We start from the raw sequence: 15,476 nt of genomic DNA on the forward strand, positions 1-15,476 counted from the left end.
AGTAATATTTAGAGGGAGGTTGAGTGTGTCTGCGCGTGCACGTGTGTGTGTGTGTGGTGTGAGCGTGCACGTACGTGTGTGTGCACGCGCACGTAATAGCAAAGGATCCTCAGAAATTTTTCTCAGAATTAACTCTCTGTGTGCACTTCGATTTTTCATGTGCATATTCTTAGGGCTCATTCAACATTCATTATTCCATAAATACTGGCTATATACCTACTCTTTTCTGGGCCTAAGGTGGCCACTGTGGATTCAACATCAAATAAGGCAGAAGTCCCTGTCCTCAAAATGTTATCCTGACAACCAGCTAAAAGTTTGTTTCCCATTTACACCGAGACAAGATGCTCTACTCCAGATCTAGGCCGACTGATCTCCTCCCATCTCAACATGCAGCTTCTGAGGTCCTGTGGTCACCTGGCCATTGGCACAACCACTCATGGATAGAGAAGGCAAAGGGGTGGTAGATCATAGGGCATGTGAGTGATCACATATCTTTGCACAGAACTTCTCCCCATGGCCTACCTCCAAGGGAGGCTGGCATTCATAGGCCGCCCACAGGTTTGTGAAATACATACTTAGTGTCCCTCTACAGTGTTATTTTTTAAAAACTTAATTAAAAAAATATCATAGTAAAAATATCCTTTTATTAAAAACTGACCTGGAAAGCTAAGACTCATGTACTAGATCCAATTTATTAATATTAGGGACAAATAAGGAGGCCAGCCTCAATAAAATACATGCCCGTCTGACCACTTATTTTTAATTAGGTCCCGGATTTGCCCAATCGGACTTTTCATGAATATAAGATTGAGGAAGTTGCTTTTTATTTATTTTACCCACCACCCTTTCTGAAGTGGCAAATAAGCAGTGGAGAGGTGAAGAGTGGAATCAGGAGATAAATCAACTCTTAAAAAAATGCCCAAGTCAGGTCAGTACTGTGATGCTAATAATTATCTCCTAAAAAAAATCGGGAGTTAGCCGTCCTTAGCAACTCACTCTCTAATATGGGCAGGGTGGGACTCCTGTCTCCCTTCTGCCTGCCTTCCAGGCAACCCCCTCCCTCCCAGTGCCCCTTATCACACCCCCAGGCCAAGGCTCAGAAGGGGAAGTTTAGCGGCAAGCTTAAAGGACAGGAAGTGACTCATGGTTCCCCCAGGAGTCAGGTGAGTGGGTAGTGAAGGAAGGCTGGGAGAGAGAATTCCAGATTAGAAAAGTAGCCCAGATGGGAGAGTGGCCAGGCCTGGAATTTCAGAAACGACCATGACATCAGCAAGAGTGATACTCCCCCACTTTCCCAGACAAGCATCTCAAAGCTCTGCTGTGAATTCTTCCCCGTCTGTTTTCACAGCGTGACTGGGAACAAAGAGTTATCAATAGGAAGCCTAAGGAGAATGGTTGTAAATCCCTGAAGCAGAGTTTCATAGAGGAGGCTTCTGGCAGAGTTTATCCGCAATTTAGTGCAATCTGGGTTTTGCTAATAGAAACCATTATGACGAAGAGAATTTCAAAACCTAGAATTCAATAAACCGAAGACGTATGATTTTTTTGTTTTTCCTCTTCGGGGATTATTAATTTTAAATACTCTAAATTTGATGACACCATTATTGTGTTAGGAAATAAGTGAGGTGGTGGGCTATCTAAATAATATACTGTTTAGACTATAAATAGAAACCACACTTGACAAGACAGGAGTAAAATTTGAACAAGGTTACGAACATGGGTTCATTACCAACTGCATGGTGCTATGAGGGTACTCTTTGCACCAAGGAGGAGGAAGTCCTTTAGAAACATTGTCTTTGCTATTTGTAGTCAACTGCAGAATGTTTCAAAAACGGTATTTATCTTCTTAAAGGGCATGTAAGGAAAGATTTGGAAATTTCAAATAAAAGATTAACCACTGGAATCATAATATAACTCTTGAGCTGGTTCTTTATGAGAAGAGAGTTGTGTTTGCTACTCAAAGACCCTGTTGATAATGTGAGTAAGTGGGACACACTCCACCTTACATTTCAGTTATATTGAGGGGTTTGATACATTAGAAAATGGGCGGTTCTTTCTGTTCCAAATGGAATCCTTTCTCCCCGTGACTTTATTTTGAGGCGGTGTTGCAAATCCATGGTGTTCCTTTTTAATGTGAATGAAAACAATGAGCAAAGGAAGTGTGGAGGTTTGGAATCTTCCCTGATGCTTCACAGGTCACTGGGGAGCAGTGAGGTTCTTCTCCACTGTCAGTGGCCGGAAGCATTAGAGAGGACTATTTTTTACTCCTTGCTCTATAAAGTTCTTTGAGCCTCTATACTGGAAGCTTCCTCGGTTTGCCACACAAACGTTCACCGAGACCCTTGGTTGGTGCGGGATATGCGAAGACAATGCTGGCGGAGGGTAACAGGAGAGCAGAGTAAAGCAAAAATCCCGGCGCTGGGTAAGTGCTGGGCGGGAAGCACAGAGAGGGTGCAGACGCGTGATGGGGCCAGCCTTTCTCATGTGGGTGCCAGGAGCGGGTGGTCTTCGCAGGAAGGACTTTGCAAAGAAGGTAAAACTAGAGCTGAGAATTACAGAGATAGAGGGGGGGGGAAGAAGAATTAGCTAGTCAGATGAAGGGAGAGAAAGTCATGCCAAACAAAGGCCAAGTTCCTACAGCGAGCAGCAGATGGGAGTGGGGTGAGGTGGCTGTTTTAGGGAGCCAAGAGGTGTTCAGTACCCCTGGTGTCTCGGGCACTGTTGCCAGTTGAGACACAGACAGACATGCCAGGGACCCACATGGAACTCAAGAACTGTATGCTGTCCCCAGATGTTGGGATTTTATTTTGGGGCTGAGAGCCACGCCGGACTTTTAGATGAGGAATGAAGTCTGGGTTCCATCTCTGAGGCTATCTTTGCAGGACGTGGGGTGCGTTCCTGAATAAAATGCACAAGTTGCCATCAGAACATAAGATCTCCTGCTATATAATGGAAATAGAGCTAAGGAGGTCCTTTTGTTTCTAAGCCAGCACTTTATGTCGCCGAGCAGAGACTCTGCCTCCATCCTGTGGTCTTAAACCTGGCCGACAGTCAGCTCCGTGTGGCCTGTGCATCTCCTGTGCCTTTCAGTCAGACTCCAGGTCCAACTTCACGTTCCTGTAGCTTGAGTGCACTTGGAATTGCCTGAACCTCATGCTTTCTAGTGCTCAGGGAGGTTGTTAGTAAACAGTAATAATAAACCACCTCTCTAAAAATGAGATTTCTCTTTTAAATGTACACCCGAGCTTCTGCAGCCTGGCAGAATGTCCAGCAGGATAAGAAGCCAGAGGGTGGTACATCTTCTTGGGGCATCAGTTTTCTTAAAATTTGAGTGAAGTTTTTTTGCTTTAAAACAAGTATGGGCATGTTATGTTCTTCCTCTCTAGGGCAGAAATGTCAAATAAATCCATTGGGGGTATCTGTTTTATTTTCTTCTGCCATTGGAGTGTATCAGTGGAAAAAACGTGAAAACTGCTCATTTTAGTCAATAATAATAGCTCCAGTTTTTAAGTGTCTGCTCCTGGACAATTCACATAGTTCATTTTGTTCAGCAAATGTAAACATAACGTGAAATCCAAAGCCGTGTGCCAGGGACCAGGGTTGCAGCGGTAAAGGAATTGGCCTTGCTTGTTGGGGAGTTTCTGTTCACAGCCTTAACAGCTGCTCTGAAGAGTATAGGTGACGTTGTACACATTTTGCAGATGGGAAACTGAGACTTTAAGATGCAACACAGTTTGCTCAGGGACCCCTCCAGTAAGCCCCTCTCCATGCGGCTCTCCACTGCCACACTGCCTTTCTGAAAAGCTTTTGGTCTCGGCTTGCTGTCTCCTTTCCCTTATCTGTTCCTGCCTTCCCTTTATCCATTAAAGACATTCATTGCTTTCCGCCAGGTCTGTCTACTCTCCTAGCTCTAGAAATGAACGAGGTCTTTGAATCAGCAGCAGCCCGTATACAGGCTTATTTTTATGTTAATTATTAACAGCCGTAACAGCCACGATCATCACAAACCTATACTGAGCCCCTACTATTTACAGATTCACTCTGCTGAGACTGTAAGTCTATAAATGGATGGAAGTCATGGTTACATTCGACAGGTCAAATAACAATTCAAGATGGCCAGAAATCATGGAATAGTGGAGACCATAAGTGTTAGAAATGTTCAGGGAAGACTTCTTGGAGGAGCTGCCCAACAAGCTACACCTTCAAGGAAAGAGAACCTTGAAGCATAGTAAAGGGGAGGGCTTTCTAGCAGACCCAACTAAATCTAGTGCCTGAAGGAAGTCACCCGGGATGTCACACACTTTCCCTCTGCCCCTGAGAACCAAAGTCATCATAGCTGAGTGTGGTGATGCTTCATGAGAGGCATTAATCTACCTAATTAAAAGTGGACCCACTTCTCCAGCGGTGCCATTAAGGACTAGCTGGATGATTCCTTTGGGGGTGTGATTGGGGTAGCCTCGGGGAGTTGGGTTTCCTCCGGGGCATATCCAGGGAGATTTGGGTGGTCCAGCCCGAACGAGATCTCAGATCTGTTCCTGAGGAGATCTAACCCTTTTTGCTCATTAGCAGAAAATCCCCGCCCCCTCCCAGAGCCTTCCAGATTGAAAGTGACTCTGGACCAAATCTGACCTCCCAGCACTATTCCAAATGCACATCTGGAAGGCCTCTAAGCTGCGTGAGATGTCCTGCCATCGATTTGTTACTGATTGAGACTAGGGCTGGCACTCAGCCCACCCTCTGCCCCAGGAATAATAGCAGCAGACTTCTCAAATGGAGTGGAACAGAAAGCCATGAAAACCCAGCATGTGCCCCTCGGCCTCCTTCAGTCAAGCCAGGAAAGGAAGAAGAAAGCAGGAGAGCGTTTTCAGGGGGCACAGTTACCTTCGCCAGAGACCTCTGACCAGTGCTAATCTGGAGGTCCTGCGCTGGGAATAAATAGGAGCCTCGGGGCATCCTGGTTGGGGATTAGTGCAGAGCAAGGTCAGTGAAAGATGGCCGCCCCGGGGGTATGTGGAGCAGAAGCCGCACTTCTCGCTTCCCTGCAGTTAGGCATGCCCTGAGCACGGGGTTCCAAGGGCTTGGCCAGACTCTAGAGATGCCCCAAAATGAATCGGGCTACCTCTGCCCTTGAAGAGCTTGTACTCTCATGGGGAGACAGACGTGTAACAGGAACATTTTAGGCTAATCTCGTAAGAATCGTAAGAGATTACCAAAGTCCAGAGAAGAGCAGGCTAACCTGGGATTCAGGAGGTGAGGTCCTAGCTGAATCTTGACAGAAGACAAGTGAAAGTAAGGCAGGAGAACAACAAAGAGGAGGAACGTAACAGGCGAAGGGAGGAAACAGCCTCAGCACAGCGTGGGAAGTGAACCAGCACCGTGGGACCGGCCAGCCCAGGCACTTCCGCGCGACTGGGCCTAACGTGGGCCATCAGCCTCCAGAAGCAGGCAGAGGCCAGGTGAGGGAGGGCACCATGGCCAGGAGAGTGGGAGGGTGGGCTGCCACTTTATTCTGTGGGTGACAGGGAGGCACGAAGGAGTCTCAAGGGGTATGACCGGGCTTACATCAAAGAGAGATTCGGAAGGCAAGAACTGAAGGGGCGAGATCCTTTAGGAGGTCTGTTGCAGTAGGTCCTAGGGGTGTGACGAGGCTTTCCACCAAGGCAGAAGGAACTCAGGTGGGAGAACAGGAATTAGAAAAACACATTTAAGGGCGCCTGGGTGGCTCAGTTGGTTAAGCGACTGCCTTCGGCTCAGGTCATGATCCTGGAGTCCCGGGATCAAGTCCCGCATCGGGCTCCCTGCTCAGCAGGGAGTCTGCTTCTCCCTCTCCCGTTCCCCCCTCTTGTGCTCTTTCTCTCTCTCACTCTCTCTCTCAAATAAATAAATAAAATCTTAAAAAAAAAAAAAAAGAAAAAAGAAAAACACATTTAAGAGAGAAATTGAGCCGGTCTTGAGATTTTGTTGTGAAAATATGGGGGATGCGGGAGGGGAAGGAGTCTAGAAGACCTCCGGGTGTCAGATTCTTAGAACTGTGTTCAATTTATTCATTTATTTAACCAGATGCTTCTCAAATAACAGAGTGTCATCCAAGACCGTGTTCTTTAAATGGAGGGGGGTCATGAAGTCAGTTAGTGGGTATACCCAGCAGTTTTCAATAAAAGAAAATAAACCAGAAAAGAAAATGTCAGATGGCATTGCATGTATATAAAGTATAACTACTGTTTTGTGAAACTTTGTTTCAGTCTCTATGTGTGTGTTCACACATGCAAGTGTGTTCATGTTAACAACTATATGAAGTGTATTTCTTACTAAAGATAGAAGTAAAACATTTGAAAGGCCTATGATATTCATTTCCTGTGGTTGTGTTTGATGATCTAAAAAAGGGAGAGTAATTCCTCTGGGAGAAAACAGGAAGATCTTTTCTCGCTGTTAATTTTTCAAGACCAAATCTTGTAGTCATCTGTGCCCTTGGGATTCCCAAGGATTCCATGCAGAGGGAAGGGAAAGGGGGTCAGAGCCGGCAGAAATGACTCTTCCTGTCAGGAATGGGACAACATCAAATGTCTTGTCCTTCAGAAAGCACAGGCACCATCAAAAGCTACAGAGACCTTGCTCCCCAAGGGTATCTGGGGACTGGCCTCCCAGGGGCAGAATCATAGCTAGAGCAATAATATTACCTTATTTTGTTTTTATTTAATTTATTTATTTATTTGACAGAGAGAACGAGAGAGCACTCATGCGTGTGAGCGTGCAGGGTGGGGGAGGGGTAGAGAGCGAGGAAGGGGAATCTCAAGGAGACTGTGCTGAGCAGGAGCACTCGGGGCTCGATCTCACAACCCTGAGATCAGGACCTGAGCCAAAACCAAGACCCGGATGCTTAACCAGCCGAGTCGTCTGGGTGCCCCTTACCTTATTGTCATATAGGGATTTACAGTTTGCAAGCTACTTGCACAATATATCTTCCCATGTTTACAATAGCCTGGGGAGTTTGGAGGGGCCTGAATATCCAAATGTATTTTAGGTGTTTATTGGCCTATAAATATTAAAAGCTATAAATATTTTCCTCTTCATATAGCCATTCGCTCTTTCAGCCAACATTCATTTGCAAGGCTCTGGGCTGAGAACTGGACATGCAAAGATGCAGCCTGTTTTCCAACCCAGTGATGTGTCCCTGCGATGTCATAATTTCAGAGGGTACAAAAATCTACGTATTTATTTAAGGATACTTGCAGTTTTACTTATGACATGTTTACAGAATGTATGTGCACCTGTATATATATTTGTGTGCCTCTGTGGGGGGGGGGTGTAGAGAGAGAGAGGTCATTTATCTCTTTAAGTGCCAAAATAAAAAAATTGATTGCCCACAGGGAACAAGGCAGGAAAAAGCTGGCCCTTTTATAAACCCGGTGCATAAAGTTTTCTCCTTGCGCTAAATGTGAATACCTTAGTGAGAGAATAAGTGAATCAGAGAACTTAATAAAAGCTACATAATCTCAGCAAGTAAAGCACGTATATAACAATATTTGCCTTCAAGGGAGTTCCCATGCCTCTGAGTTCTATCTAAAAACCCCAGGTGAAGAACCCCTACTTCATGCATTAGTCTAGGCAAGACAAACTTCATCTCAATTAAAACACACACACACACACACATATTTTAATGGTATTTCAGTTATTTTCCTGATTGCCTCCTCACGCCTTGGAGTAGACACCTTGGTTGTTTTTAATAATGGGAATGACCTTGACAGGAAGCCTATCCGGGAGACTCCTGACCTCTTGAGGTCAATGACCTTGGGATCCACTTTAACCCTCAACTTTTCCCATTACTCCCCAGAAAGCCCATATCCCTTGCTAACAGTTTACTTATTTGTTCAGTTCTTTTTCTCATAACATGGAAAAAATAATCTTCTGAAGGCATTTCCTTAATGAAGCCTACACATCTGATACAGATTTCTTTCCCAAGGTTCTGATGTGGTTGGTATGTTTAAACACGTCTTTGCCCTTGAAATCCTCCCATATCAAGCAAGTTATTGCTAATATTTTACTTATTAACTGGTAAGCACATCATAAAGTCTAATCACCAGACTGTCTTCCCCAACCTGGTGTTGATATCCTAAAAGAAACAGCCTGCGGAGGCCCTTAGTTCCATTTTCAAAGTGTCACATTTCATTTATGACTCTCATTACCTCTTGTTAAACAGCATCGCATTGTGTGAAGCATGGCTTCCTGCGATACAGCATTATTTAACAGAAAGAGTAGAACAAAATCTTTCACAGAATGTAAAAAACTAATTGCCTATTAGATTCCTGTCATAAGGAGGATCTGGATGTAGGGGACAGGGCTGCGTTTGGCCCCAAAGCCCTCCTGCAGACACAGATGAAGGAACATAAGCTTCTATTCCAGAAAGACCCAAATTCACAGGAACCCCTGCTTCAAAAGCAGTCGGTAGGCAGAAGAGGGATTGCCATGGGCAGAACCAGTTAGCCAACCATCTTCTGCCTCAAATCTCATCTCACCTGCTAGGTTTGTCCGGGTCACTTTATCCGAAATACCCCCTCTTGCTCTGAGCCTTGTAGGACTTTGTCCTGCTCCAGGAGGCTTTTGCTTTTTGGGGAGTAGTGATTCCTGGATGTGTCTTTGTCTTCTCTGCTTGGCTTAGAGACCTTTCGGGCAGGACCCTGCCTACAGTGCCTAACCGCAAGCTTTTCAAATCCTGGGCACCCCGCAGATGTCTACCAAATAAATCGGTAACACGAAAGTCTTCTACTTCTGAAGGCCAAATGAAAAAGCTGAGTGGAGAGCATCAGAAGCCATTGGAACCACTATTTTCTATTGTAGGAAAGGAACAATAAGCACCTCCGCTGTACTAGCAGCAAACATGGCTAACAATTCATTTCACCCTTACAACAACGCTCTGAAGTAGGTACTGTTGTTTATTCCCATTTTATAGATAAGGAAACTGAGGCATGCTGAAGTTAACCTATCGAAGGCCGTGAAGGTAATCAGAGATAGAGCTAGGACTTGAACTCAGCCCTTGCCTCTAGAACTTTATGCCATATTACTGCTACTCTAACAGTCAGTCCCTGTATGCCCTCAAATAAAGGGATGTTTTCTAAACAAATCGACAGGCTCTTTTTAGAAAGTTAATTCATAAAACTGAGTATACGTACTCAACAGAAGAAGAAATGAGTTTTATTTAATAGATATGCCATTAGTTAAGAGCAAAATGAAATTAGAATATATCTTCATTTTTTTTTTTAAGATTTTATTTGAGAGAGAGAGTGCACACGAGCGGGGGTGGGCGGGGGGGGGGGGATGAGCAGAGGGAGAGGAAGAAGCAAGCTCTCCACTGAGCAGGGACCCCGATTCAGGACTTGATCCCAGGACCCTGGGATCATGACCTGAGCCGAAGGAAGACACTTAACCGACTGAGCCACCCAGGCGCCCCTGTATCTTCATTTTAAACTCCCCTTTAAAGCAATAACATTAACCCTGCACAAAAATAAACCTGTTTTGTCCTAAACAGAGGCCCTCTTGGTGGATTTGCTAGTTTAGAAATTTGGGTCACATTTTGCTTTTGATTATTTAAAGGATTGGGGCAGTCATGTGGACTCCAAATATTCATCTAGTCATTAAAACAAGAGGGGAGTTTTTCTCTATTTGGTCTAGTGTATTTGTCTTGTTTTATTTTGTTTTGTAAGTGTAACCTCGAAACTTTAGCAACACCCTTTCAAAAATACCAGTTTATGACATAAAGTTTTGAAAAGCATCTTTGAAATTATCTAAATACATATGCGGGAGGTCAAAGACAAGTGGGACAGCCGTTCCATAAAATCTACACTCTGCAAATACCAAGAAGGAAGAGGTGGGAACATGGTCCAAGATCTAACCTTAACTTTGAACTTCCTGACTTGTGTTGGTTTAAGACATCCCTGTAGCATCATTTAAACATAGTTCTGGTGTATGAATAAACTTCCACTTGGAATTTCCTTTTTGAAGTCTGCTGAGAATATAAATCAAAACCATATGAGATGGGTCTTAATCCAGAATGTAAAATAACATGAGAAATGTCAACCCAGAAGTACTCCCTGAAATACATTCACCAGGATGCACGTTCTGGCAAAATTCTTTCTTTAGAGCAAAAGCCTCCAGAGAACTGAATTTATTATTTTTAACCCATGATTTTGACGTCTGAATTGATACAAGAAGATGCTTTTTAAATTTATGGCAGGAGGAATGTTTTTCAGCCATCTAGAATGATTGAAAAGGAAATCAGTTGGCTTAGAAAGAGGTTCAAAAGGCGTTGTCAAGTGGAAATGCAGATTATAATTTTATTTAAAGATTATGTAAAATATATAGTATATTTAGCCTAGATACACATACACATCTTCATAATAAAAGAAGGAGAGACTATTTGCCAGCAAAATGTTCATCAATATCTAGATGATAGAACTGTGGTGATTTTTCTTTTTTTTGCTTCCTTTTTTCTTTCAGGTGTTTCAAATCTTGCGTTTAGATTTTGCTGCTTTTCTGTTAGGTTTCATTTAAGAGGGGATTTTTGGTCACTTTAATCTCTTATTAAGTCTGTTCATAAGGGAAATAACCCTTTTATACCTGAATTCAGTGAGTATTGGGGCAAGCATCTAGGTCAAGACCATATTATTGACTACAATTAATAAAAATTGTTATATGCCCAGAGCTAGTCAGGTAATTAAATTATATTTATATTTTATAAGGTAGAACTACCTGAACCCCTATTTAGAAGTGCTTCTGTGTTTGCATGACAGATTCTTCTGCCATTTCCTACTGTGTTCTTAAACTTAAAATCTGAAGTTTAAGGTTTTGTGACAAAAATTATTAAGGCCCAGAGTTCTTTAAAATTAGAAGTTATTTGCTATACATAGTAAACTATTCAAGATTTTAAAACTTTTGTTATGTTTTAAACTTTTAAAACTCTTTATAGTGTATATAACTTCTTTTTAAATCTATTTGATTGCATTTGTGATATATTTATGGGATGCTTTGATTGACTTTAATATCATGCCATGTGGTTGGACAGTCATTAATGTATCACTGTATCTGATGGAAAAGGGGGGCTCCAGCATATAAGTTGTTCCCCACCCCTTCAGTGTAAATCTTAATCCCTTCCCTCTCAAATCAGTAAAGCTATTTTAATGACCTAACCTGTTTTAAATTGCTTTCTGTAGGAGATATGTAATGTTAGTGTCTACTAATGACTTGCAAAATACAAATCCCAATGCTTAAAGAGCAAACCTCTGAGCTCAGTGCTCCCTTTGTCTTTGAAGAACATGGAGGGGGAAAAAATGAATCCATAGCTGAAAACCTAATAAAAACATAATTTCTTAAATCTGGCCCTAATTTTCTGAGACAGGTGATGTATGTTTAGAAAATCATTCACAGAATGAGTGCCATTGCAGACAAGTAGAAAACATTCCAGAAAACTGGCAAAGACACTTTGAAAAATTCTCAGTAAATATTTTATCCCAGTGAATATTTCCTGGTAAATATTTAAAAATAAAAAGTACACACACGCATACACTCTCAAGTTTTTTTTATATAGTCAGATAATAAAATTACACTTGAGTTGTACACAGCTTTTCTTGGGACTAAATGAAGCAAAACCACTAGTTTCAGTTCATCCAGGTGTTACAATTGCTGAGAAATTAAATGCACAAAGCCTTGAACTGGGAGTCATTAGCTTTGGTGATTATATCATGCCATGCCCAGCCCTGTAAGGAGTGAAAGACTCAAAAAGAATCTGTCCCGTTCTTGGAGTTATTTTATCAGGACAGTTTCCATGCCCCTTCTGATGCCTGCATGGTAGAATTTTCCCTGATACCATGAGAGCTTCTGGTGTAATTGGAGTACCCAGAGCTATAAGAGTTGGACTAAGAAACTAAAATAGCAGATAAGCCTTTACAAGTATAGACTTTCAGATATTTCTGAAAATAGAGAAGGGGTTTGAGTCCCTAAAGACATGCATATTTTTTTAACACTGAAAAAAAAAAAAAAACTTTTTAAGCAATATAGGATAAAAGAGTGCCCGTCCAAAGCCAAGAAACCTGACTTCCTAGCAGTGGTGGGACTTGTCCAAAGCAGTTGCTCCTCCCCAGGCAGGAGCTCATCAGCGTAACAGTGAATACACGGGGACCCCTCGGAAACTGCCAGTTTGGCTGACCTTGAGGAAGTTCGAGCTTCTGCTCCTGAGAACCACCATCAAGTCAGCTCCCAGGGACTCCTGTTCATCACCTTTCCTAGAGAAGCCCAAGAAGCCAAGATAGAGAGGAAAAAATCATCTCCAGAATCTCATTCCCTTGTCCCAAGAAAGGCTACTCAAGACTTCATTATCTTGGTGGGTCAATATGGAGATACGTTGGCCAAGGCCTGTGGATGATGACCTTCTTTCTAATTTTCTCAATCAACATTCTGTCCCCCTACCTTGCATTTCAGTTGCTTAACTGACTCCACCATGAAGAATCTCTTGGGATTTTGTGGTAGGCAGTGGCTCCACAACTTCAAAAAGCTGGGGATGTTCCTATGCCTGTGTCCGCATGCGGCCTCCCTGAGAAATACCACAAGCGCCTGATGGGAACAATCTGTACAAAACGAAAGGAGAGAATAAAGAGCTACTCTGCCTCATGGAAAACTTGAGTCAAAACAATCTGGTTTTGGCCGGCAGAGCATATACTTTCTGCTTTCTTTTTCTTTGAGATTGATCGGGGTGGGATTGTAATTTTTTTTTTCTTTTCTTTTATACTATTAGGAATATGAGCATAAGGAATAGCATTTATACTCCTGGTGACTTTCCTTGTTCAGTTGCAACTGAACTTTTGATTTTCTGTAGTGTGTGTATGTGAGAGAGAAAAACTGTGCATTCACACACTCACACATGTGGCTACATGTGACAGAGGATTGTGAAAGGATTGTTCACCTTTTTTTAAAGGTTTTATTTATTTGAGAGAGAGAGAGAGAGAGAAAGAACGAGTGGTGGGGAGGGGCAGAGGGAGAGAGAGAGAAGCAGATTCCCTGCCGAGCAGGGAGCCCGACGCGGGGCTCGATCCCAGGACCCTGGGATCATGACCTGAGCCGAAGGCAGACGCTAACTGACTGAGCCACCCAGGCGCCCCTACATTTTTTTAATTCGTAGAGGCCATGCACCATAGGCAGGGAAGCAGAATTCCAAGCAGAAATGATTACTGAGACTGATTATGTTCATTTCTAGGGCACGCTAACAGATATCCAGCAACAGCTTCAAGTTGAAATAAAGGTCCATAGTCTTTCTTTCTAGAATGACTATCTGGCCCTGAGTTAAATTAGTTTATGCTAGATTATGCCACTGTAACAAATTGTCCCCCAAGCTGTAGTGGCATAAAACAACAGAAGCTTATTTCTTGCTCACATTACATGTCTGCAGCTGGTCTGTTGTGGCTTTGTTCCGTGTCGTCATTCCAGGACCGAGGCTGAAGGAACAGCCTCTGTCTGAGACATACTGGCTTTGTGGTACAGGGAAAAGAGAAGGAAAACTGGAAGAACTTGGTGATGGCTCCTGAAGTGTTTTGCTCGAAACTAGCATACATTGCTTCTGTTCACGTTTCATTGGCCAAAGTGGGTCATAGGCAAAGCCAGATATCAGTGGGATGGGAAGTATATACTTTCCAGTCGGAGAAGAACTTCAAGTTCCATGACAATTGGAAAGAGTGGGGAATCGTTGCAAGCATGTAAGGAAATGTATTGTGTGTATGTGCGTGTGTGTGTGCACGCACACGCACGCATGCGTATATTCTCATTATAAATTTAATAGTTAAATAAGTTAGTAACAAATTAATAATAAATTACATAAAAAATGATTGCCCCAACAAAGCTGCAAAAGAATGATGAAAAACAACCCTTGAGTGACTAGGAATAGACTTACCACTCAGGTGTTGAATTTGCTTGATCCTCTTTCACTCTGATAGAAATTATTTTTAAGTGACTATATTTGTGTGAATCCAGCTTGCACAAGATCATTCAAGGCCTGAGATATAAGACAAGTGCTAAGAATTAGTGATGGAGTAGGGGTGCCTGGGTACCTCAGTCATTAAGCGTCTGCTTTTGGCTCAGGTCATGATCCCAGGGTCCTGGGATCCAGCCTCGTGCCTGGCTCCCCACTCAGCAGGAGGCCTTCTTCTCCCTCTCCCACTCCCCCTGCTTGTGTTCCCTCTCTTGCTGTCTCTCTCTGTCAAATAAATAAAATCTTAAAAAAAAAAAAAAGAATTAGTTTTGGAGTAATATGTCTCAACATGAATGTGATCCTTGCTTTCAGGAAAATAGTACACATAAACACAGCCATGAATCCCTACCTTAACTGAGTACAACTCACAGATATATATATATATAGTTCTGTATTACCTGACAGCAAGATACTTTGCTACACATTAAGGGAAAAGTTGCCTTAAAAAAAGTTGCCTGACGTTATGGGGAGATAAAATGGGTGTTTATCAGTTGGTTCACTGATTTGAATACTCAGTGATCGATAATCTTAAATTTATTCTAAATAACCTGTATTTTAACTCTACTAGTAACTTAGAATATAATGGAAAGAAAAGGTTATGCATATTAGAAAAAAAAAACTATACTTGGTAAACATTTAAGACTTATTCAGGCCTTTTACAAATCATAATAAACTTACTATAATAATTTGAAGAGTGCAAAGACGAGGTATCCTGTCGCCATGATGCAGAATGTAAATCAGTCTCTTATTACTATAGAACTTGGATGTTTCATCCCCCACCTGTGATTGGGGTTATAAAGCACTCTTGGGAGAAGGATTGTGGTGTAATGTATAGTTCTATACAATGTTAATTATTGCATCATTCATATCTATCGTTAGTTGGGATGCATACTCTGGCATAGGTTTTAACGAAACTAGCCTAGTGTATGGCCAACTAAATACACCTTCAATAAACAGGGACTTCACTTGAGAAATTCCATCTGAAGACAAAAGAGTCATTCGTCTAAAGTAGTGCACTAATAATGAAGCTAACTCAGCCATATAAATTATCCTAAGCCAACAACCATGAGTGTGTTGAAATGTTAATACCTTGATATACTTTAATGGTGTTAATTGCATCCACTGCAGACATCTTGTGGTGGTTGAGTCACCCATAATCTTTCAGAAATAGGGTGCCCACCATTTTAGCCAGTTTAAATGAAAAAACAAAGCACCTACTCTTCTAAATCACATGGAGACCCATGATGTCTTTTCCCCCCACTTCTCTTGAGTATTTTAATGAACACTTAAGAACGAAGACCTACTTAAATTTGAGCCAGTGTGACCATTGAAATTCCCGGAGATTTGTAAGAACAACATAAATACATATGCCTCTAGATAATGATTTCAGGGCGCCTGGGTGGCTCAGTTGGTTAAGCGACTGCCTTTGGCTCAGGTCATGATCCTGGAGTCCCGGGATCGGGTCCCG

General features: G+C 42.5%; 1 protein-coding gene across 14 annotated transcripts in view; it reads left to right on the forward strand.

Moving 5' to 3' along the window:
• STARD13 (StAR related lipid transfer domain containing 13) overlaps positions 1–15,476 on the forward strand; it is a 521,208-nt gene that overhangs the window by 434,074 nt on the left and 71,658 nt on the right. The window contains exon 1 of one of the 14 annotated variants that reach the window (XM_064586212.1): positions 2,133–2,422. The exons of the other annotated variants lie outside the window; for them this stretch is intronic. Coding sequence (XP_064442282.1) covers positions 2,359–2,422 — 64 coding nt within the window. The 5' untranslated portion in view covers positions 2,133–2,358. Of the gene's footprint in view, positions 1–2,132; positions 2,423–15,476 lie in introns of those variants that run through there. 14 annotated transcript variants of the gene reach the window in all.

This window comes from Mirounga angustirostris, unplaced genomic scaffold (assembly GCF_029215605.1).
Source record: "Mirounga angustirostris isolate CCGP_5_RB_7025 unplaced genomic scaffold, mMirAng1.0.hap1 SCAF_3, whole genome shotgun sequence".
NCBI lineage: Eukaryota > Metazoa > Chordata > Mammalia > Carnivora > Phocidae > Mirounga > Mirounga angustirostris.